The sequence below is a fragment of the Malania oleifera genome, chromosome 2 (genome assembly GCF_029873635.1).
Source record: "Malania oleifera isolate guangnan ecotype guangnan chromosome 2, ASM2987363v1, whole genome shotgun sequence".
Taxonomy (NCBI): Eukaryota; Viridiplantae; Streptophyta; class Magnoliopsida; order Santalales; family Ximeniaceae; genus Malania; species Malania oleifera.
This window is the reverse complement of record NC_080418.1, coordinates 9,544,619-9,569,112: the sequence shown is the minus strand read 5'-3', so window position 1 is coordinate 9,569,112 and position 24,494 is coordinate 9,544,619. Positions and strand designations below refer to the sequence as shown.

General features: G+C 32.9%; 3 protein-coding genes and 1 pseudogene across 3 annotated transcripts; 2 read left to right on the top strand and 2 right to left on the bottom strand.

The window, feature by feature from the left end:
• The first annotated feature begins 4,286 nt into the window (after positions 1-4,286).
• On the top strand, positions 4,287-4,403 carry LOC131149960 (5S ribosomal RNA; annotated as a pseudogene).
• A 6,380-nt stretch (positions 4,404-10,783) lies between these two features.
• LOC131148036 (uncharacterized) lies at positions 10,784-11,398 on the bottom strand. Its single transcript, XM_058097781.1, has 2 exons — positions 11,360-11,398; positions 10,784-11,266 (listed from the first exon to the last, which is right to left on the bottom strand). Exons 1-2 carry the CDS (start codon positions 11,396-11,398, stop codon positions 10,784-10,786), a joined length of 522 nt encoding a protein of 173 aa, XP_057953764.1.
• Positions 11,399-12,928: 1,530 nt separating this feature from the next.
• Positions 12,929-13,817, bottom strand: LOC131147579 (copper transporter 6-like). The gene has a single exon (XM_058097070.1). The coding sequence runs from the start codon at positions 13,624-13,626 to the stop codon at positions 13,147-13,149; it is 480 nt and encodes a 159-aa protein (XP_057953053.1). The 5' UTR covers positions 13,627-13,817; the 3' UTR covers positions 12,929-13,146.
• Positions 13,818-22,116: 8,299 nt separating this feature from the next.
• Positions 22,117-23,010, top strand: LOC131148946 (17.6 kDa class I heat shock protein-like). The gene has a single exon (XM_058098925.1). It carries the CDS (start codon positions 22,376-22,378, stop codon positions 22,817-22,819), a length of 444 nt encoding a protein of 147 aa, XP_057954908.1. The 5' UTR covers positions 22,117-22,375; the 3' UTR covers positions 22,820-23,010.
• Positions 23,011-24,494: the final 1,484 nt, after the last annotated feature.

Here is a 24,494-nt window from a genome sequence, read left to right as displayed (position 1 = left end):
CATTAGCACAAAAAAAGCCCAATTATCTTTATTCTCATTTTATCATTCTTCTTTTGAGTCTGAAGAATTTGACAAGCAAAGAAAAGTGTTTTTTTGGTGAAATTTTGGACTCCTCTGTTTGTGCAGAATAGGAGAGAGTCATACGATTCAGATCGGGTTGTTGTATCCTGGGGGAGACAAATCTTGAGGAGATCTGCTGCACCGGTTCGTGGTCTAAGCCAATAAACTACAAAAGGCTTGAGTCTCCTTAAAGAGAGCGAAATATCCATGCCTCAGCCTATTTGTGAATCGTGATTTATTTATTTTTTTATTTGTAAATTTATCATTTTATATTATTAGTATTTTTAACAATTTTAAGGAAATTCAAAGTATGGAGCCTACAGTCCTTGAGAAATGGAGTGAAAATTTTGGAGATCGCGACAAGCCTTTTTCGGTTTAGAGGAGCCCACTTCAAAAGATGGAAAGACAAAAAGGTTTTACATAATAAGTATGACACCAAGGAGGAAAAAGGTAAGATGTAATTCTACAAGAAAATGGTAATACCAATAACGATAATACCGTAAAGGTAAATTTTATTGTTTCCAAACATAATACTTTACCCAAAGATCTTTTTCCTAAAAACCTTCAATTAAAGCCTAAGAGGAGAAATATGAAAAATAACAATAGACCTCACAAAATAAATAGGGGCAACTCTAATCAAAAGAATTTGAACCAAGGACCCCCTTACAAGCAAAACAACAATGTTTGTAATGTTTGTGACAAAAGTGGGCATATTATTCGAATTTGCAAATTTCGAAAACGTGAACCTATTCCTCAATCTAATATTATTGAGGAACAATTTGTGGCGATGTTTATTGATATAAATATGGTCCACAATATTAAGGGGTGGTGGGCAGACTCAGGTGCTAATAGACATGTCTGTTATGATAAATCTTGGTTCAATGTGTACACTCTTTTTTAAGGAACCAAAAACTACGCTAAAAAATAATATTTTGAGATGAAAGATTTAAGTGAGTCTAATATTATTTTAGGCCTCAAAATTATTAGATCGTGTGATGGTTTATTTCTTGATCAGTCACATTATATTGACAAAATTTTGAATAAATATGACTATAATAATTGCAAGCATGTTACTACTACTTTTGATTCAAGTAATCACTTATTTCCTGTTAAGAATGAGAATGAAGTGGTTAATCAAGAGGAATATAATAACATTATTGGTAGCCTGAGATATGCAACTGATTTAACTAGACTTGACATTACATATGCAATAGAAATACTTAGTAGAGTTGCGAGCAAGCCGGGAAGAGAACATTGGAATGTTCTTGAACGTGTAATGAAATATTTGGTTGGTACAAAAAAAAATATGGCTTATCTTTTACTAAGTATCCTACTGTACTTAAAGGTTTTTGTGATGCTAATTGGAATACTTTGTCAGGTGATTCTCTCTCTACCACAGGTTATATTTTTACTTTAGGTGGTGGTGCTATTTGTTGGAAATCTAAAAAACAAATAATAATTATTAACTCAACTACGGGAGCTGAGCTTATTGCTTTAGCATCAGCTAGTGAAAGAAGTAAGTTGGTTAAGAAATATATTGTATGAAATCCCATTTTAGGAAAAACCAATACCACATATCCTAATTAACTGTGATAGTACTGCTGCAATTAGTAAAGTGAACAACTGCTATTATAACAGTAAATCTAGACCCATAAGAAGAAAACACAGTATTGTAAGATCATGTTTGAGTAGTGACATAATTAATGTGAGTTATATAAAATCTTCTGAAAATCTTCCGGATCCATTAACTAAGGCTTTAGCAAGAGAAATGGTCTGGAATACATCGAGGGAGATGATATTAAAGCCCATAAAATCATGAACCACATATGAGGATACCCAACCCAAGGACCAGAGATCCTGTAATTGGGTTCAATGGGAAGAACGAACCATATGATGGTAGTAAGAAATGTACTATTATTTTTAAAACTCATCCCTATAGTGTAAGTGCATTTATCCTGTAACGGAGGAGGTTGAGTTTTAAAACTCTTAATGATAATCTGTATCTCTTATGAGTGGGGTGTCAGAGTTACAGGAGCATCCTTGACAGATTTCACCTATGTGAGCATAGGAGTGCGATCGCTCCCTATGATAATTAGGCTTATTCTCAATAATGCTTATGAAACTGGGATAAGCACAAGGCCGAAACGTGCTGGCTATTAAAGTTCATGTCAACACCTGAGTGGTTATGTGTGAACAGTAATACTTTATTTCCCTTAAGAAGTCATAGGCCAAGTTTGAGACCACTACTGACTCTGGAGTAAAAATTATTGTTCGTTAAGTGAAAGCTCAATGCAAAGCATGCCTACATTATGCATAATTGTTCATCTTTGATTGTTAAACTCTCTACATGCATGATACATAGATAATATTAAAATGAGGGGGGAATTATTAGTGTATTTTAATATTATTATAATATTATTATTTTATCTTGGAAAAGAATATGTATATTATTATTTTATCTTGGAAAAATGAAGATGTATCTTGAATTGGGTTATGGTCATTTATTCATATATCTCTTAAATGCACAAGATTAATTAGATGAATATACCTTGAATCTAGGGTTGTATCTACTTAATATATACATAATTTATTTTTTAGTTACATGGAAAATGAAAGGTCATTTTGTGCCTATAAATAGACCCTTGAGGCATTAGCACAAAAAAAAAAAAAAAACCAATTATCTTCATTCTCATCTTATCATTCTTCTTTTGAGTCTAGAGAGTTTGACAAACAAAGAAAGATGTTTTTTTGTGGAACTTTGGACTCCTCTGTTTATGTAGAATTGGAAAGAGTCATACAATTCATATCGAACTATTGTATCATGGGAGAGACAAGTCTTGAGGAGATCTGCTGCACCGATTCGTGGACTAAACCAATAAACCGCAGAAGGCTTGAATCTCCTTAAAGAGAGCGAGATATCTGTATCTCAGCCTATTTGTGAATTGTGATTTTTTCTTTATTTGTAAATTTATCATTTTATATTATTAGTATTTCTAACACCTTATGTTTGGGAGCATAAAAATGAGGCTTTAAATTTAGATTTGAGTGGTTTGAATATAAAATATAATATAAATTATACTAATCCGAACTTTGAAAGCTATACTCCCAAAACACACTACCTAACTATTGAGTTGCCACTTATCTTTTATTTTTTCTCGATCTTATTTAAATACTTATAATTTTTTAACCTAAATTAAAAGGTACATTTAATTAGTTTCTAAATAATTAATTATATAAAAATTATATTATTATTATTATTATTTTGGAAACTCTTTTCTCCTAGGAGGGTATGAGCCTTTATAATAAAATGCATTCTACCAGGTTCACTCAAGATATATAATCAAATTGAAAAGATGCAATGAACATGTGTGGAGTATTAACTTTAACTTGATTTATTTTAAAAACATAATTTTATTCATAAAAAAATTATTATGGAAAAAGGTTTATATATTTAGGAGTAGGGAAATATGCTATGAGATTGGTTAACTCTATTAATTTTTATTTTATTTTTGAAGATTCCTTATCCTCCTTGTAAATTCTTCTCTCTTTATAAATTTATTTTTCTATATAACTAAGAAAAGTAAAATGAAAATACTTACTTAATTTGAGAAAAAAAAATGAAGATATACAAAAAAAAACTAAAATTTATGTATTATGATTGTTCCAACATCTTAAGATAGTGTTTGTTGACATGCAAAAAGAGAAATTAATTTAAACTATATATAAATAATAATTTAAAAATTAATTAAATTTATGAATAAATTAAATAAAAATCACATTATACACGCTTTGTGTGGCTCCGATGACTACTCTTTTATTAATAAATAGATGGTTTTATTTTAAGTAACATTTGGATTAGTTTTTTGAATCCTTAAAATATCATTATTAACTTTTCATTTTATTGGAAATTTAGTTAGTCCATATATAGGTTAATTTACTCAAATTTTCAGCAATTAACTCCACTTAAAGCGAGAAATTTAAAAGGTTGCAACCACTAGAAAGTAAAAGAGACTCCAATTGGTTCATATTTTTCATAAAGTCATATAGATTATGAAATTCCAAATGTTAGAAGTTGAAGAGGATGATTTTTGTCACCGAAACTTTACTCTTAACCTCTGTTGAAAAGGTTCTAACCATCAAAAGAATAAAATTACTATTACAATTTTTGTCACTTTTAAGGCCTAAAATTTTACCTTAGGAGTAGTTTAATTTTGTTCCTTTAACATGGGTGCGATCATACCAGCACTAATGCATTGGACCCTATCAGAACTCTGTAATTAAGCGTGCTTGGGCGAGAGTAGTACTAGGATGGATGACCTTCTAGGAAGTCCTGCACCCATCTCTTTTAAAAAATAAATAAATTTGTTCGTTTAACATGGTTAAAGGCCAAGCTATCAAAATTGATGGTGATCAAGTCCATGAAATTCCTGGAATTTGGGTCCTTTGTCTTGTAGTGGGCCGAGTCCAATCCAGTATCATTAGCCTCTGAAAAGCCCATTAACAACTTGTTTGACCCAAAAGTTGCATTCCTATCGACACGTTGAATTTGGGTCAACACATGGCAGACCCACTCCTTTTAGGGGCTCAATGGCCCATTCACCTTAATCTAGCCCATGGTTTGAGACTTTAAGGTAGGGCTGATTGAGGCCCAAAGTCAGGCTGTGGGCCATTGTAATCAAGAAAAGGCGCATCAACGACGCATGACTTCTCTGTTTCGTGGGCTTAGCTGGGGCACTAATGACTAGACAATTATTATCAATTGCCTTTCAAGCTTTTAATCACTAGACAGTTACTATCTTTTTAAATGCTATATATAAATTTTTATTCTTTGACCATTAAGTATGCCGAATTTTAATGATATAAATATTAAGAGTAAAAATAAATAGTTTGAATTATTTAAAAAATATTAAAAATTTATAATATAAAATATACTAAATAATATCTAATTTTATGCACAAATAAATAAATAAATTACATTATCTTAATATTTATTATAGAAAAATTTATTTGTTTCCAAAAAATTTGAAAATCTTAAAATTAAAAAAAATGAGGCTCTTCTTGTAATAAATGTCCATTTCTAATTATTAGATTATTTGATGTTAACTTTTTTTTTTAATACAAAATTACTAAAAAAAAGTGGAGCCTAGAAAGATATATATTTTGCTTTTAAATATGTAATTGTAATTAAATAGGAATTAATTTTAAAATTTTGGATCTCATTATTGAAAACTCCAAAAATAATTTTCTACTATTTGAAAGTTGAAAAATGGAAAAAATATTGTTTGAATGATTTTTTAATACTTTGAATTATCCATGGCAAAACACATGTAATCCTATGACAATAGCGACAACAACTTTTCCTATTTAATCGAAAAGGATCCCATGATCCTGAACGAATCTTACTTGGGATCGCAAATCCCGAGTTTGTTTATGAAGAATAGATTTAAATGTATTAGTGTTCATAATTGATTTATTTACAGGTTCTCATTAGTAAATGTAACTTAAAAACCATTAAGTAGTCCTGTTTGGGACATGATTTTTGATTCTTGGATTTTAATTTTTTATGAATTTAAATAACTTAATATAATTTTATGTTATATTTTGTCCAAATTCATACAAATTCAAATCCAAACTCCTAAATGAAGGATAAAATCCACTAAAATTCAACTTACAAATAACTTGATTTTTGGTTTAAAAAATGATAAAATTTATCAAATTTATATAATGTATATTAAAATGCTACTCCAAGTGCAATGCACGTCTCATGCCAGTGTATGTATGTGTGTATATATATATATATAGTCATGCATCTCTTTTGCCATATTTGGAACTTAATTAAACGATTAGTTTGGATTAAGGATTTTGCTTGAGAAAAGAAAATAAAAGAAAAAATTATCTAATGCACCACCATGATTTGTTTGGTACACAAAAAAATTGAATAAAATAAAATAGAATGGTCTTTATAATTTCATAAATTTTTCGTATAATTCTTCATTTCCTTCCACCCTCAATTTATTCCATTATAATATATCAAATATTAGGAGGAATTAGAAGAAATAGAGGAGAGAGAAAATGTGTAGAGTACTCTTATAACTTTATTTGATTTTTTTTTTTTTTTTACCATGAGGAAAGTAAGAAATGTATATTATTTAAAAAAGAGAACAACATGACACATTTTTCCTAGCATATACATAAAATATCGAACCAAACATATGTAGGAATAGGGTAATAATATCACCTTAATTTACCTTCATTGAATTTATTCTCTCCAACTTTAAATGCTATAAAGTCATCTACTTTTTTCATATGTACTTGCTTTAGTGAGGTAAGAATAATAAAATTTCAAAGTTTACATTCAATAAAGATGATAAGAGTAAATAGAACTAAAGCTTTAGTAGAAAAAATATTTAGAAATCATTTGTGTGAAAGTGTTTTTTAGAAAAAAGTGTTGAGTTTAATAAGTATTGATAATAAGTATTGGATTGGAAAAGTGATGAAAGTTATAAGTGGTATTTGGATACTTGATTGTATTTAAAATTATTGCGGGGATGAAAAGTTGAAGAACTTTCGGTGGACTTTATGATTTCGATCTCTTGAAAAGGATAGAAAAAGAAGCAAGACTTGAAGGAACCGGGGTGTACTCCGGGGAATCACTCTGATGCCAAAGTAAGGGATTGCTTTAGAGAGGTAACAAGCAACAGTAAAGATGAGTTAAGAATGAGATACCTTAACCTCTTCTTCGAGTCCTCGTTTATAGTGGCGGGAGTTGACCCAAGGATGTAATGCCATTTATTGGCGAATTATGGTGCGTGCGTGAATCGTTCTGATCTTTATGGAGTCAATGTCAATTGCTCTGTCTAAGCAACTGTCTTTGAGTGACGATGGCCTTTATCGTTGCTATGTTTTAATGCTCCTTTATGGCAGATGGACTCCTTTGACCTTGATATATTTAGGGTATATAAAAAATAAATGGTATTTTGATACTTATTTTTATTATAGGGTATTCTATGATTATTTTTAAATATATTTTAAATTAAAAATATTAATATTTTAATTAAAATTTTTATTAATAATTAGTTTAATAAATTATAATGTTCACTACTAAAAATAATGTAAGATTCTAATTTTTGATTAATGATAATGTTGTTGTTAACACACATTTATAACACATTAACATCACATTAAATTACGATAAAAAAAATAGAATTATTAATTAAATATAAAATTTTAGTTCTTATTCAATCAAAAAATTGAATTATAATAACTAAAATGTATTTTTAAAATATATTTTTCAAAAATATATTAATAATTTTATAATTAAAATTTGAATACTTTCTATTAAATAAATTAACATAATATTATGTATTAGCTAATAATAATCTTGTTGTTAATGTATATTTATAACATATGATTATCACATTAATTTATGTTAAAAATAGTATAAATAACTAAATTAAAATTTTTAGTTTATTTAATGTTAATTTAAATTTACAGATGATTCTTTTTATTCGTTCTAGAATTTAATTATATTTTATTAATAATTAATGGGTACAATGGACAATAAAATTAATGTATGATTAATATTTACTTAAAAATTTAATTAATAATTATGTTAATTGTTATTTTTAATTAATATTTGAATATTTTTATTAAGTAAAAATAGTATGATATTATTCTTTGATTAACAATAATCTTGTTATTAATTTATATTTATAACATATGATTATTATATTAATTTATATTATAATAATATTATTAATTAAATTAGTATTTTTAATTTTTAATATTAATTTAAATTAATAAATATTTTTTCTTTTTCATTCCAACATTGAATTATATTTCATTAATAATTAATATTATAAAATATATAAAGAAACAATATATGATTGTCATATGATATATTTTTAAAATTATAAAAAAATCTTTAAATTTTCTTATATTTATATAATTGATGTAATAACCCCAAAAATGGTTATATAAGATTAGTGGAGTGATTTCAAAATAAATTAATTAATTAATAAAATTTAATTTAAAAAGAAAAAAATAATAATTAATAATTAATTTTTTTATTTTTATTAATTAAATATATTATTATTATTATTAATTCAATATTATTATTATTATTATTATTATTATTATTATTATATATAGCTTTAGGAAACATCTAAAATTCATTCAGAAAGAGATCCTGCAAGCAGCCCTCCCTGGCCTCTCATGCTCGTCTTCGTCTCTTTCTCTCTTTTTCTTTGATTTTTCCAGCCTAACGAGTGCCGATCGAAAATCAGGAAATGCCGCTGGACTTTATTTTTCGCCACCGACATTTCTACTAGAGCGGATTTGTCATAGAAGCGGCGTAGACATATCTCCTAGGGTAAACTAAATTCTTACTCTTACCTCAATTTCACATAAATCTTAAACTTAATTAACGATCGGATACCACCATAAGAATTTAGGGATGATTCTCTACAAGTCTAGTAGAACGGATTTCTCGTGGGATCGTCGTAAGCATAACTTTAAAATTAGAATAAAATGATTATTAAGGGGCTAATTACTATTTAATTAATGTAGATTTAGAAATGTTAGAATATTGGTCATTCTGAGGTTGAATTAGGGTTATTGAATTCAGGGTTCAAGTAAGCGTCACAGGTGTAATTTCAGGACCCTGCAAGCATAGTTCAGGAACCAGGTAAGGGTGTTAAATATTATTTTAAATATTAATTTGGAGTATATGGAGTTGAGGGAAGGTTATATGGGTATTATTTTGGGAAATAAGTTAATTAATCTGGGGAAAACACGAATTACAAGATTTAAGTTCGGGCGCTGGGGGCGTAGGATATGAGTTTTAACGAGACTCTCAGTAAGCCAGATAAGGGAAATATGTTATGCCAACTGATTTAGAAATATTTACCAGTAAAATATGATATATTATTATGAGTATTTTCAGAGTAAGAAAAATTATATAATTTTACAGATTTCAGTACATGTATATTATTTAATTAATTGTGTGGCATGAGAATTTATTAGCATAGTATAGAATTTATGCAGTTTTCATGTTATCAAGATTTATGTAATTCTTCTCAGTTAAAATATTCAATTTTCTCAATACCATGATTATACAGTTTATATAGAAAGCCCGATACTCAGTATTAGCCAGAATTATGATATATGCAAATTTATGATTTTTACAACTTATACAGAAATATGGAATTCAGTTTCGTAAACCATGATTAGGGCTATACATGGTTCGGTGCGGTTCGGTTTTGGCCAAAACCAAAAACCAAACCGAATTTGTTGGTTTTGGGATTTTGGAACCGAAACCTAACCGAAAATATGCTCCAATTGAAAACCGAAAATGTGGTGGTTCGGTTGCAATTTTTCGGTTTTAAACCGATTTTTTTTTAAAAAAAAAAATAACCTTTATTTCTCAGCTCTGAACTCTGAAGAACTAAAAGTGAAGACTAGGGACGGCCGTCGGCCGGACGGGACCACGAGAGCAGAAAGGGAGGCAGAGCCGGACAAGTGAGTCTTGGTCGGAGTGACGACAGACACACGACGGAACTAAGTCACAAAGAGCTGAGAAGAGAGGAAGAAAAATGAGGAAGGAGGAGGAGGAGGCGGAGGCGGGAGGCACACTAGCCGCTGCGCACGCACAGCTGAACAGAGTGTAGAGTGTAGAGAGATGACTCATGAGTTGTGAGGAATAGCAGAGTAGAGGAACTGAGACTTGTGGAAGAAGGAAGAGGAGGAGGCGGGAGGGGGAACTTGGGAACTGGGATTTGGGAATTGGGAATTGGGAATTGGGAACTGGGAAGGGTCGAAGCCCGAAGGAATTGATTGAAAAGTTAAATTGTGAAAAGTGAAAATAAATAATAAAAAAGTTAAAACTTAAAAGTTAAAACCCTATATATATATATATATATATATATATATATCTTATATTATTCGGTTTTCGGTTTTTTCGGTTCGGTTCTACATAAAAACTGAAACCAACATTGAAACCGAATTTTTTTATTTTTTGTAAATCGAAACCGAAACCGAAAATCGAAAAACTGAACCGTTTATGATTTCAGTCTAGTTTCGGTCTGATTTTTTATTTTTCGGTAATTTTTGTGCACCCCTAACCATGATATATGGATTCAGAACCATAACATACAGATATTTCAGTTTATTCAAATCAATTTATTACAACGTTATGGTTATTTCAGTTAAATATAATCATGGTTAATCAATAATATGGATATATCAGTTATATATTTATAGTATTAGACCCGATGGACCATATCAGTTTTCAAAGTACAATACCGTTGCTATTCCAGTTCAAAGTGCAATCACATATCTCAGATAATATATGAATTTTCAGCAGTCGATCCTGCCTTTGTTGTGGACAGGCAACCTGTCAATTAGGATTGAGGTGGCCGATTTGACTATCGGAGTTCAGTTGACTTATCTTGGTCGGCCAATTAGGGGTGAGCATAATTCAAGGAAACCTGAATTAACCAATTTAACCGACCGAAATTGGTCGGTTTGGTTCGGGTAAAAAAATCAATTCGGTCGGTTCGGTTGGGCTTCACCAAAATTCGGTGAATTGGGTTTCGGTTCGGTGAATAGGAAATATAAATTCGGTTAACTGATTAACCAATATAATAATTAATTAAATCTCAAACATAAATTAATATACACCCCTACCGGCTGCTGTTGATTATTGAAAGGAAAAGCCACGTAACTATTGCCTTAACCTGCTGATGAAATCATCGGCCCTAGCGTCGACCCCGTTGTCTGCCTCCCCATAATGCTCCGTTGCTCGAGCCTTACCCTCCCTCACGGTGGCCATCCGGCGGCTCTCAACGACGTCGCTTTCCTTGAAATGTGCGAACACTGACTTCGCACTCGCCAACTTCTTCAGCCTTTGCGGCAGCCTCACTAGGGATTCACCAGATTCCAGCCGGGTGTCAGACTTCACCCTACTGATGCAGTGGCCCTGTATCATCCCATAAACCTCGTCCATGGTTTGTTGTCGTTCTTCTTCTTCCTCCTCGATATTGTCTACGGAGACCTCTGGTTTCGAGGCTTCAATGACTTCCGACGCCGATTCGATGACTTCCGGCGTCGATTTGACGACAGAGGGGAGTGGGGTGGGTTCTGCGGATCTATAACTGCAGAAGTTGATGGACTTTAGCCGCTGTAGGACGGAGGGAGATCGAGGGAGCTGAAAGCGCGACAATGAGTTGCAGAATTGGTAAAAAATTATAATTATATTCTATTTTTAATAATTTCAATTAAATTCGATTAACCGAATTACCCAAACAAGTAATTCGGTCGGGCGAGGTTCGGTTAACATCCCTTATTCGGTCGATTCGTTTAATGAAAATGATTAACCAAAATTTTCGGTTAATTCAGTTAATTAACTGAATTTCCCCGAACCGACCGTTTGATCACCCCTACGGCCAACCAGTGTTAAGTCCCGCCTATAGGTCGCACAACCCTGTCATAAGGGGTTCAATCACAACTTTCAATTATCCATCCAGTGAAGTTTTCTCAGATATTATTATTATATGTAGAATTAGAAAAACTACAGTCATACATATAAATATTAAAAGTATTTTAATTGAATATTCTGCAAAAACAGTTTATGTTAAGCAACATAGGTGTTCGTTATACTGTGATTTATTTATGCGTGTTTTCTCAGATTCAGTTGTTTACAACATACAATACTTTTAATTAGATATTACAGTTAACAAACTCATCTACCACACACTAGTAATAGCATACTTAATCTTACTGAGCATTGTCTCATTCTAGTAATTTATCACTTTTTATGTGAACTAGATAAGCGAGCAGATCAAGCTCGGAGGTAGAAGGGACTGCAGTACTGCCCTATTTGTAGGGTGAGTATTGTTGGAAAGATGCATTTTGAGTGATCTCTAGGAGATCGGATGGAAAATTTTTGGGAAATGTTCACATTGTATGTATGTATTTTGGGAATACTGAAACTCTGATATTATATATATATATATATATATATATATATGTGTGTGTGTGTGTGTGTGTGTGTGTGTGTGTGTGTGTGGATGTATGTCTTTACATTTATCGTTGCATAGGAAATAATATGGATGTTCAAGTTCTATGGTCCCCACTTAGATGAGGATGACATTATAGATATTATTTAGGGTATCAGAGTAGCTTAATTTTATGATATATATATATATATATATAACAATAATAATAATAATAATAAATGACATGAAAATCAAGTCGTTACAATTGATTCCGTCTATGAAGAGTATAACTTGTAAGGGATTAAAAAGTTATCTTAAATTACTTCTCAAAAATCAATTAAATAATTCTTTAAAAAGTGATTTCAAAAAAGTAATTTTTACGGTAAGTGTTTGTTGTTGTACAAACCAAACACTATTTTTTTGCAAAAAAAAAATTTTAGTTATAAGTGTTATAAACACTATTTTTTAAGTGATTGCAAACTGGAGCTATAATAGGTTAAAAAAATGAGATGGAAAAGAAGAAATTTATTCAAAAATTCCTCAATCAAAAAGAAGATAAAAAATATAAAGATTAAGTTTTTTCATAATCTGTTCTTCTTTCTTTTTAGTCTAAATACCATGAAAAGAAACAAGAGATAAATACGTTCATTTTTCTTTCCTCTTTCTTTCTATTCTTTTTTAAAAATATATGTATTTATTAATAAATAATTATAAAATAACCAAGTTCTTTTTTTTCTCTACTTTTGATAAAGTCAAAATCAAAGTCAAATAATAGAACTAAGCTGAGAAGAGGAATATTTTTTTGTATATAACATTTTATAGTCATGATAATTATTGTGTACATGTTCCATAACTTTAAATTTAGACGGATAGATTTCAATACAAACTTTTTATTATATCTTATTTAAATTTAATATAATTCCAAATTTAAGGCATATCCCTAACATAATAGTTTCGTTACAAACAAACAATACATTACAAAACTTTTTATCAGCAGTCTCAAACATTTTATTTAAAAATGCAAAAGAAATAAAATGTGGAGGATTACAGGCCCCACAAAATTTCTAACACACAAAATTACGACCACAAATCAGCAACTCAACGGACCAAAATCCGACCCGGCCTGTTTCTGGAGATGCGGTTGCTCCGGCGTCCTCCGGAAAACCCGACTCCCGAACAGCAAGAACCCGACGGCGTGTCCGCCGACGGCGACCAAGAACACCCCGACGTTGAAGGACATGACGGCCAGCATCACCATGTAGGCCAGCGCGACCCGCACAGCGTGGATCGCAGTCTGCAAGATTCCGGAGGCGGCGTCTTCGGACCCGGGCTTGATGAGGCGGCAGTGGGAGAGCCACTCGACGAGGAAGGCGAGGGCGAAGACGAAGATTAGGGCAAGGGAGTACATGCCGGCGCGGGAGCCGGGCCAGCCGGAGAACAGGATCTCGGCGTTTTTTCCCCAGAAGAACGTCATGTGCATCATCATGTGATGCTTCATCGGATGATCCATCGCCGCCGTATTATTCATCCCATGCATGTGACCATGCCCATCATTCGCCATGAATGCCATCTCTCTCTCCCTCTCTCTCTCTCTCGTCTCACTATCTCTTTCTCTTCAGCGGGGGTTAATGGCGTATAGTACACTGAAAGGAACAGTACGTACTGCACTATTAAAATGTTATGCTATAGTACGCCGACACGTGGCATGGGCACTTGCGTAACACGTGACAGGAGAGGACAAGTGTGCGCGGCTGTACGTCAATAGTCATTAATGAGAAAAATAGACAAATGATTTTTGTCATTCACAAGAACTAGAAGTGTTTTTTCTTAAAAAAAAAAATTATTAAATAATAGAGGTGGTTGGTTGGTAATGGCTATATGAGCGATTGAGGATTACGCCAAACACTCTGAATTTGGTCTAATAAATGTGTGGAGTGGAAGGATGCCAACATGCCCTCCCCATGGGTTAGAAAAATCCTCCATTGATTTTTCTTTTTATTTATTAATTCTTTTCATGTTCGTAAATGTGCTGGGAACAAACACGGTGAAATAAAAAGTGAGACGTGAAAATCTCTACTGCTCATCTAGTGTCGTTTAAAAGACGCACATATTACATTCAACAAAAAATATTTAGGCCTTAAAAGAGTTTTTTTTATTTTTGTGTTTTTATAAAGTTTGCTTTTTCGAGAGGTCGCCTTTTACAAAAATTAGTATCATTATCACTAGTAAAAAATTTTAAAATAAATATATTCCAAACATAAATTTGGGACTAACTTGTGATGGACACATGATAACTTTTGAGAATTACGCTTATAAATTTGTCTTAAATTAGATACTGAGCGAATAAATAGAAGTTTATATGCATGAAGGTGTTCAATATTAAGTTTAAGTTTTTAGGTCAAGTTGATGATTATGTATATTGAGCCTCCTTGATCGATTGTGAGACTTCGATGCTATCACAACTATATATCATACCCAACCTAATCTCATAAATCTTAACCATTGAAACAAACATGATATGGAGTAGGTGGGTAAAAATGTGTGGTCACTTAGCCAACTAATTAATTTAGTCAAAGTTGAGATAAACTATGAATTCTAGATAGAGGACAAAACTAAAACTATCAAATTAAAGTAACACTAGACTTAATTATTTGGGTCTAAATTTTTGAAACGTAATTAAAATTGTGTGCTTAATTTTAACTCAGTCTAGTGTTTGGTTCGTAGAATGTCTATTCGTATTTTTTTTTTCAAAGGTATTTGTTGTGAGAGTTATCATTATTGCTATGAAAATATTTTGAAAATACATTTGAAACATAAATTTGGAGCTATAATTAGAGGTGTGCATATAATTCGGTGAAAACCGAATTTATCGAAATAGCTGACCAAATTCAGTCGATTCAATTTAGTTAATTTTTAATTCATTTGGTTCAGTTTTATATTTCGACAAAATTGGTTATTTAGTTTTCGATTCATTATGGAGAAATTATATTTCAGTTAACCGATTTAACTGAATTTGTTGACTTTTTGAGTCCGATCTCTGTTTTAATGTTGACAAAACACAAGTATCTCATGTGTGCATTTAATATTTTTAAACAAGTTTATGATTCAGCACACACATGAGGTAAAAGACATGGAAGCTTGGAGAAACATAAAGATCATATTATCCGACGTATTCCATGAAGACTGAAGAGTAAAAGACGAAAATGTTCATTTTAATTTGTATATGCATTTAATTTTTATATTTTAGTCTCCAATAATGCATGCATCTATATGATATGTCTTGTTTGCTCAGATAGGTCTTATTGACCATAGGGCACCCTTCGGTCGACCGACGCCAAATTTTTGGGGTTATTTCTCAAAAGACCTTAGACTAACTTTAGGACACACAACTCTGCATGAAAAAAATTCTCTATTGGCTTAGAACTGATTATCATGTAATTAGGGACATTGCATAAGAGGAATAGGATCGAAATGCCCAAAGTTGGCATATTCTGTCGACCGAACTATAATATACAAAACCATTCGGTCGACTAAACCTCCTTAGGGTCAACATTTTGACCCTTCGGTCGACCAAACCTAAAATGAGCTACAATGCTCTGGTCGACCAAACCTTTAGTACAAAAATTTCCTGGTCGACCAAACACCAAAGTTCGGTCGACTAAACCTCGGAGTTTTGGAAATCACCTCAAGATTGGTCGACCATCTCCTTAGTTCAAATATGCTTTGGTTGATTGAACTAAGCACCTCGGTCGACCGAACCATGAAAATGGTCGACTGAATCTCTTGGGTTGCTCGAATTTTTATCGAGGTTAAACTGGATTATTTTAAATTAAACTCAATTAATCTTTTTTCAAAATACCCAGCGTGTCCCTAACGGTCATAATTTTTGTAAAATCTATAAATACCCCCTTATTTGCTTTGATTAATAACTTTGATTAACTTATTTTTTTTCAAATCTTTTTCCTAATCAAAGTTCCCTCACGTACTATTTTACTTGAAAAATCATTTTGTGATCAAATTTTTTACTCTCCTACTCTTTTTATTGTTATTTGGAAAATATTTTGTAAGAGAGTATTTATTGTGTTTAGGCATCTATTTTGATATGCATGTATGCATGAATCAAATAGCTTAATCTTTTTACATACACGCGTTTAATATTAAATGAGATATGATGTGTGGTGAATCGGCGAAACATTTAAATTAGCCAAAAAGTTTTTAAATTTCCAATTCACCCCCCTCTTGGGATCACACCATTTCCAACAGTATTATAAAATTTATTAATAATTAAATATAATTTATATAATTTATAATTAGGGTTCCATTGTCACACCCCAAACCCGGAAATGGGACCCAGGGGTGAAAATGTAAACCAACTAGTCCCTGTACCATACAATACACCCAAGGATACAAGACAATGGATGAGGGTCCGACCTCATGGGGTTCCCAGGCACCCTATACACATCCAAACATAACAGAATATACACAGTGGAAAAAGGTCATACTATATACATACAGTACCATACCAGAGTCTATACAAGGACATAATCAAGGTTCTATCAAATAACATACAAACGGGTGCCCAACATATCTCAAAATGACAACCCCCAAAATACAAGTCCTAACACTTAACCAAGCGCTACCCCGCAGTACACTGCCACTACGCTCCCAATACAAGGACGCTAGTTCCGGTTACTCGAAGGACCTGTAAAATATGTATGTACAATAGGGGTGAGACACCTTTCAGTAAGGAAAAATACAGGTTATATCGGTGTGTGGCATTTGAGTGTTATCATGATGCAACATACACACAGTTAAATGCAGTTCTAGTACTAATTTCACAACAGTGCATACACGCACAACACACACATACACACGCCTATGATCTACCTGGTGTCATCACACCCCTCGGCCCGAAGCCGATCTGCAATATCCGGTGTTAGCTTATTGCTAACCCGCAATACACGGCGCCACCGGCATATGGCTAGTCCCAGACTACCATGGCATCGTACCGGCACTAATTGGTAGATCCACACCTTTCGGTGATCAGTTAGTATAGGCTCACGCCCTCGGATATAGAGCCGGACACTTTTGCCTACATGGCAAGCGATAAACACACGCCCTCGGATATAGAGCCGGACACTCTCAGTACCTAGAACAAATTTGGAACCGTGTTCCTACTAGCATTTCAACCAAACACACACACATGCATGCTCATATAACCAAACAAACCACATCCATTTGGTAATCTAAAATCCTGATTTTCCAAATGCATACAGTTTAAACACGTCAAAGCATAGTCATCCCTATATCACAGTATAAATCATCATATATACACGGTTTTCAACAAAACCAAGGATGCAGCCCGTTGCCCCTTTTTTCCAAAACTATAATCATGAAAAACCCATAGTTCTTCCCGTTAGATCCCCTCAAATGAGTAGCCAAAACATACACACGACCGTGAACCATAGTTCCACCGAGTCCGATTTCAAAAATAACCGATATAAACACAATTCCCCTTACCTTTTCCCCGAATAGAAATTTTCGAATTCTAAGGCTTCTAAACAGTGAATCGAGTTCCAAAACCTACAAATCACAGTATAGAAGATACTCACGACTCCGTCCTCTACCAAACTACCAGATCAAAAAAGAAAACCGAGTCTTACTTTGATTTTGAGTCAAAACCCGAAAATCTCCGAAATGGGATTTCGATCCATAGGTTTTGTAGAGAATCCTTCCACAATCCTTGTGGTAACTTTAGATTAACGATTCTCGCGACGAACGACGAAGAAATTTAGAGAGAGAAAGTATAGAGAGAGAGAGAGAGAGAGAGAGAGAGAGAGAGAGAGGAGTGAGAGAGAGAGAGAGAGAGAGAGAGAAGATTTTTAGATTTCTTATCTTGAAAGTAAAGAGAACTTCTATTTATAGCACTTTGACTCGGGCGTCTTCGTCGACGAGATGGTGTACTCGTCGACGAGGTCATATAGATAGCTTGTCGACGAGACGATGGATTTGTCGACGAATCCTGATACCACTGGTTCCCAAAATCTCTCAGCTTCTCCTCGTTGACGAGCTTCTAAACTTCATCGACAATACTTATATGGGCTTCATCGACGAATCCTGGCTTCGTCGATGAAATCTGCGAAATTCCCAATTTGTCCCTCTCTTATTTATTTAAACCCATATATCACGGTTCGAGTTCTTACATCCATAATTATTATATAATTAATGATTAAATATAAATTAAATATTGAAAGCATACAATCATATTTTTTTCTATAATTAATTATAATTTGATTCCGTTAAATTTGATTAACCGAAAAATTCAGCTCAGTCGGGTAAGGTTCGGGTAAGAATGATAGTTCAGTCGGTTCGGTTATGATGAATAGAATTTTTTCAGTTAATTGGCCGAATTGGCCGAACCAACTTATTACACACCCCCTAGCTATAATATTTACATTATATAAATTTAAATAAAATTTTATGCAATAACACATACATATACACATGCACATATATGCACACACGAAATTTAATTAAATATGCACAAATTTATGTCTATGTCTCGAAGTCATAGCCTAAAACAATATCGAGTTCAAAATTATAAGTTAAGAATGATTTTTTTTAATGACAATTGGATTAACTAGCAATTAGTTAAGGAAGATCAAAAGGTTTTTTTTATGTTGATGCAAGTTAAAAAATCATCTCATTATTCAAAACCACAAGGGTTTGAAGGCATTGAAAAACGGGCCATGAATTATATTCTTCATCTAGTGGGGTCAAGGAAAGATTAATTCCACACTATTAGTTTCTATAAACGGGCCATACAGTGTAATCAATCCAATAGTAGGGGTGGTAAAAACAGGTCACGATCCAAAAGGTTAATTCATTATCCTTCGTTTAAAATAGATTAGTGTTTAAGAACGGATGACTCATTTATAAATTGGTCAATCTAAATCAAATCTAATTAATAAAAGGGTTAGCGGGATTTGGATCGGGTACTCATTAGGTCACCTGTTTAAATGAACCTAGAAAGAGACTTTGGGTGGTCTCATGTTAATAAAACACAACGTTCATAAATTCTGTCATACATTGCAGATACGTACATGTAACATATAGTGCGTGCGATGAGAGAACAAGATTGGTATGAAAATTTTCAATAATATAAAAATTCTCTTAATAAGTCAATTATTAACATATGTGTATTCTTGAATTGTTAATTTAGAGTTGTTAGATCATTATATGTATTAGTATAAATACTATTACTTGTACAACTTATCGTAATTCTGAAATATACATTTTATTTATTTAACATCGTATCAGAGCATTTTCCCCTCTCTCTTTTAGTTTCAAGAAAGCTTGAGAGTTCTTCCGCTGTTCCCTGCGAAGAGTTATTGGTTCCTCCGCCGAGAGTCCTGTCGTCTTCCTCTGCAGATCTTCTTGCAGTCTCGCCTCTCAGAGCGCTCACCTCTCAGATATGCTCCTCTCTGACGCTCTCCTCTGCAGATCCTCCTATTTTCGTTTCCGGCAACACTCTTCAGCTCATCCTCGTCTTCTTTTCCTTCGGTCATCGCCGTTCGGAGGTTCATCGTAGATCTCATGGTCGCCACCACCGGTTCGCCCCTCGCGTTCAAATCTGCCGCAATAGCCGAGAACTGCGGACTTTCTGGCGACCGGCTCGTCGCTCCATTCCGGCATTACGGTCGAGTCGGATCGGGATCGTACCCTTGCAAGCTCGTCTTGGCTTTCAATGCAAATTGAGATCTTCCTTTGCCTCGTCCGATCCTCTCGTGGCCTTGCCTCTTAGCACTCGACTCTCCAGGTCTTCCAACGACCTCGCGCTTTTCGGCTACTTCTCCCAGAGCATTGATGCTTTATTTTTAATATGAAAATTTTGTAAAATTAAACATGTTTAAAATTCATTTAAAATTGAATCTTAAATTTAATTTTTTTGCTTGCATCCTTAAAAATAGTGAATTTTTAATATGAATTTTCCTTAATTAGATTCCAAGTTCCATAATTTTTTTTAATTCTAATAAATTCCAAATATAATACATCAAATATTTTGAATTAAATTTCTCAACTAATTTGTCCATCCATCTCTAATGGACAAATTTCAGGCTTTATTCAAATATGTTAACAACTAATGTCCAAATCCATAAATAATTTCATCTATCAATGCTTATTAGGCATAAACTAGTCAGTATAAGCTCAAAGGCCTACCCTACACTCTCAACTCTCAAATTAGTAACTATTGTATGTGCTTCTAGGGTTGTCCCACGTCCCCACTTAAACTCAAGCCTAAATATCCAATTCTTGTAATCAAAACGTGTTAAATTCATGATATTAAAAAAAATAAAAAATAAATAAATGTAATTTTATAATTGGCAGTTAAATGTTTAATAATTTATCAAATTATAATTTTAAAAATAACTTCAATTATTATGTTACGAAGCAAATTGTTTATCGAATGGTAAAAAAAAAATTACTTGGGATGGGAATGACGTGTTATTCGCCATCCGCCATGGATTATTGAATTCAAACCGCCATAAATTTACGATTTCATTGAGTTAGATATGGATAGCAATTTCATTACCCGTTAATCTGCCTAATTTATCACGGATGATCCGATCTGAAATATATGTTTTGCCAAAACTATTCTAATGTTTTGTTAAACTTCAATTTAAAACATCAATTATTGATGGACAAAATTTAAAACATCAATTATTGATGGACAAAAGGCATCAACAAGTAAGAAGGAGTATCGGGCGTTCAATTCCAGGTAGATACACTCACGGAGTCAGCGGTACCTATGGATGGTGAGAGTTTACTCTGTGAGCTAACGAGAACTGTTGATTGTGAGAGTTCGCTCGGTGAGCCAGCGAGGACTGTGGATGGTGAGAGTTCTCTGTGAGCCAGTAGAGGCCATGGATGGTAATGGAGATGTGTTCCGGGGGTTGAGTTGGCCGAACGTCCAACTGATGCACAGAAGTCGTGTCCACATTCTAGACTTTATCCTGATCAGCAAGACCTGAAGGCGGAAGACGCTGATTCGTAGGTTTGGTACCACACCAGGGAATCTGAAGGGCTCGTTGGTGGCTGGAGTTCCTATGTAATAAAAAACAAAGTTAATATTGCTGAACATATCTTGTACAGTTCTTGACAATCTCCTTGGTCATCTCCAAACCCCATTACAAATTAAATTAGAAAACTCGTCAAATTTTCCTTCAGTTTTTGTTTTTTTATCCCATCAAATTAGTCTATTGGCTTTAAGCATTCACTTTATCACTAAATTTAGGTTATGTAATTTAAGCTCAAGGATCTGAAGCATAAAAACCCCCCCCTTACTTTTAAGTCTATCGTATTTAATTTGACCTTATCAAATTATCCCATAAATAATTTTAATTCAAGCCTATTAAAGGAGTCCAAAGTAAACATATAATCTAACTATTTCCCATGTTGAAGTGTATCCTACCCATTCATGTTTAGATTCGACTTGTTTATTAAACGAGTTGCAAAATCAAGCTTATGAATTGCTTATATAATAAACAAACTTCAATGAGCTCTTATTGAAATGAGTCCGTGAGGCTCTAGTAAGAACTTGATTCGTCTACGGTCCTAATTAGGTATTAACCAGTTAAAATAATTTAGATTTTAAAATTTGTTATCGATTTAAATTAATAATTGATTCACAAAATCAAATTTAAATTCAAATACACAACTCTTGACATTTTATTTGCACCAAACACCCCCCTAAGTCTATAAACTAAACGAAAAAAGTCACTTCTCAATCAATATTGGACGAGTTGACTATGGGCCATGGGTCCAGTGCGATATCTTAATGGGCCCATTGCTACATTTAGTAGTTGCCTAATTAGTTAGAATATGGGCCGGCCGGAACAGAACTACTCTAATCTTGGGCCGCTCTTGATTAGGGCTTGGGCCCACTTTTGCCAATCGCAGCCCAGGCTCCACTAGACCCGACAAAACAGGTCTTTACCCGTTTATCCTAACCCGATCAGGACGAAGTTCCGGGCTTCAATTTTAATTTTAATTATATTTCAAAGTTGACACATGGATTGGAGAGTGCCAGAAGTTTGTAGAAACTACCAGGCGGTGAACGTAGAAACTTGGTTTAAGAACTGGAAACTTCAAGAATCAAGATCCGTCCGTCCTCCAACCATAATCAATCACCTTCGCGCACCTATAAATATAGCACCCAGCAACGACTTCGCCATCAATTCTCAAATCAACACCATCAATTGTTCAATTTTGAGCTTAATCTCTGTTTTTCCTCTCTGCGGCAAAAAGTCGAAGACAAGATGTCCCTGATCCCCCGTCTGTTCGGCGGCCGAAGCGCGTTCGACCCTTTCTCCCTTGACATATGGGACCCCATCATCTCAGGTTCCGGCGAGACTACGGCGGCAACCTTCGCGAACGCCCAGATCGACTGGAAGGAGACGCCGGAGTCGCACGTGTTCAAGGCGGACCTCCCGGGGCTGAAGAAGGAAGAGGTGAAGGTGGAGGTGGAAGACGACAGAGTGCTTAAGATAAGCGGGGAGAGGGCGGAGGAGAAGGAGGAAAAGAACGAGAGGTGGCACAGGGTGGAGAGGAGCCGCGGGAAGTTCCAACGCCGGTTCCGACTGCCAGAAAATGCGAAGGTGGAGGCGGTGAAGGCGGCGATGGAGAATGGGGTTCTGACTGTTACTGTGCCGAAGGAAGAAGTGAAGAAGCAAGATGTGAAGTCCATTCAGATCACCGGCTGAGAGTTAAACGCTAATGTCGTTATCTTCTAAGTGTATTGTGTCGGTAACTTGTGTTATGTATGGTTTGTTATTTGTATGGCGATGGAGGGTGAAAATGAAGCTAGCCAATTGTATGAGAAGTCCTGCTGCTGTTGAGTTCGTGTTTGTCGATTAAGATGTCAATGAATAATAAATAACTACTTGTTTATTCATTTCTCTCTCTCTCTCTCTCTCTCTCTCTCTCTCTCTCTCTCTCTCTCTCTCATTTTTCGTTTTTTTTCTTTTCAGAATTCGAGAGTTACATTCGATAAAATTTGGAAAGACACTATACAGTAGAAATTTCAGTGGGCTTTTTTGGGAAAAAATGTTGTATACTTAATTCTTTGTTTGTTATATTCCTTAAAATGTCATCGGGAACTTGAAAAATAAATTAATTTTTATAACTGTTTTAATTTTTTTTCATTATATATATATATATATATATATATATATTTAAGAACATCTAAATGTAAAATAATTTGATTATATTTTAATTTTTGTTTTGTAAAGGGCAAATAATATGACGTCTACTAAGATTTAGTAGATTTTAAAATTTTTGTTACTTTTCACGAAGCAATAATTAAAATATTTTAGGACGAGAAAGTCAAGCACTGACTTGAGAAAGATGAAGACAAAAAAAAAAGAGCATAGGAAAGAAATATTTTTTTCTATATTTTTATAAAAATAAAAAGTATATTAAAATTAATGAATAAAATTTAATTATATATTATTAATAGTTAATTTAAATTATTTTTGATCATATTAAATTATTTTTTAATAATAATATTTTAAAATAAAAAATAGGAAGGCAAAGCGTCTAATCCTTAAAAGGCGAGACTTTAAATTTTATGTAAGATAATTTAAGATTTTAAAAAATAATTGAAAAAGGTTGCAATTATGGATTAATGAGTTTATTTTGAAAAATTTATGTGTTAATTATTGTCGACATTGATGAACTAAATTGAAAAAAATGTGGATAAAATTATAATTTATGAAAGTACAATTGTACATATGAAAGATAATTACTAACGATCTCAATAATTGTAATTGCATAGGAAAGGTAATTAATTATTTATGTATACGCTTTCTTTTTGACCTAAACAAGGTAAAACCAAATAAAGGAACAAATACAAGCCAAATCAAAAGCATTTATTTTTATCTTTATTTTTTTTTTCTTTACTTCCAAAATAAGAGAAGTCAAATAATAGATCTAACTAGAGATATAAAACTCACAAGTAATTTTTTTTCTTTTCTTCTTTTCCCACAACCCGGAACAATATAGTAACCCAATGAAAAATCTTTAGTTGTTTTTTTTGTTTTTTTCATTTTGTGCATTATCTTTTATAGTCATGGCACACCATTACAACTTTTAAATTTTATTAGATTAAAAAATAATTATAATTTATGAATATTTTGGCATCGGGGTTTTGGGTGAATTGTTACTTTTTAATGATTATGTTGTTCCAATAGAATCGACCTAGGCTTTTTACTCCCAATAAAAAATATTATTTTGCTGATCATAAAAAAACAATTGAGATATTCACTTATAGGCAATAAAGAAAAGGTAGACCAAAATAACCATTTTTTTTAAACATCTTTCTTTTCATTTAACTATTTAAACTCTCTAACTTAACTATGGGAAAAAAAATTTTATCTT

Excerpts from the sequence above, each read along its gene's own strand:
- LOC131148946 (XM_058098925.1), top strand. The coding sequence starts at position 22,376 with ATGTCCCTGATCCCCCGTCTGTTCGGCGGCCGAAGCGCGTTCGACCCT.
- LOC131147579 (XM_058097070.1), bottom strand. The coding sequence starts at position 13,626 with ATGGCATTCATGGCGAATGATGGGCATGGTCACATGCATGGGATGAAT.
- LOC131148036 (XM_058097781.1), bottom strand. The coding sequence starts at position 11,398 with ATGTTAACCGAACCTCGCCCGACCGAATTACTTGTTTGG. Across the intron at positions 11,267-11,359 it reads CGACCGAATTACTTGTTTGG|CTCCCTCGATCTCCCTCCGT; the intron begins GTAATTCGGTTA and ends TCGCGCTTTCAG.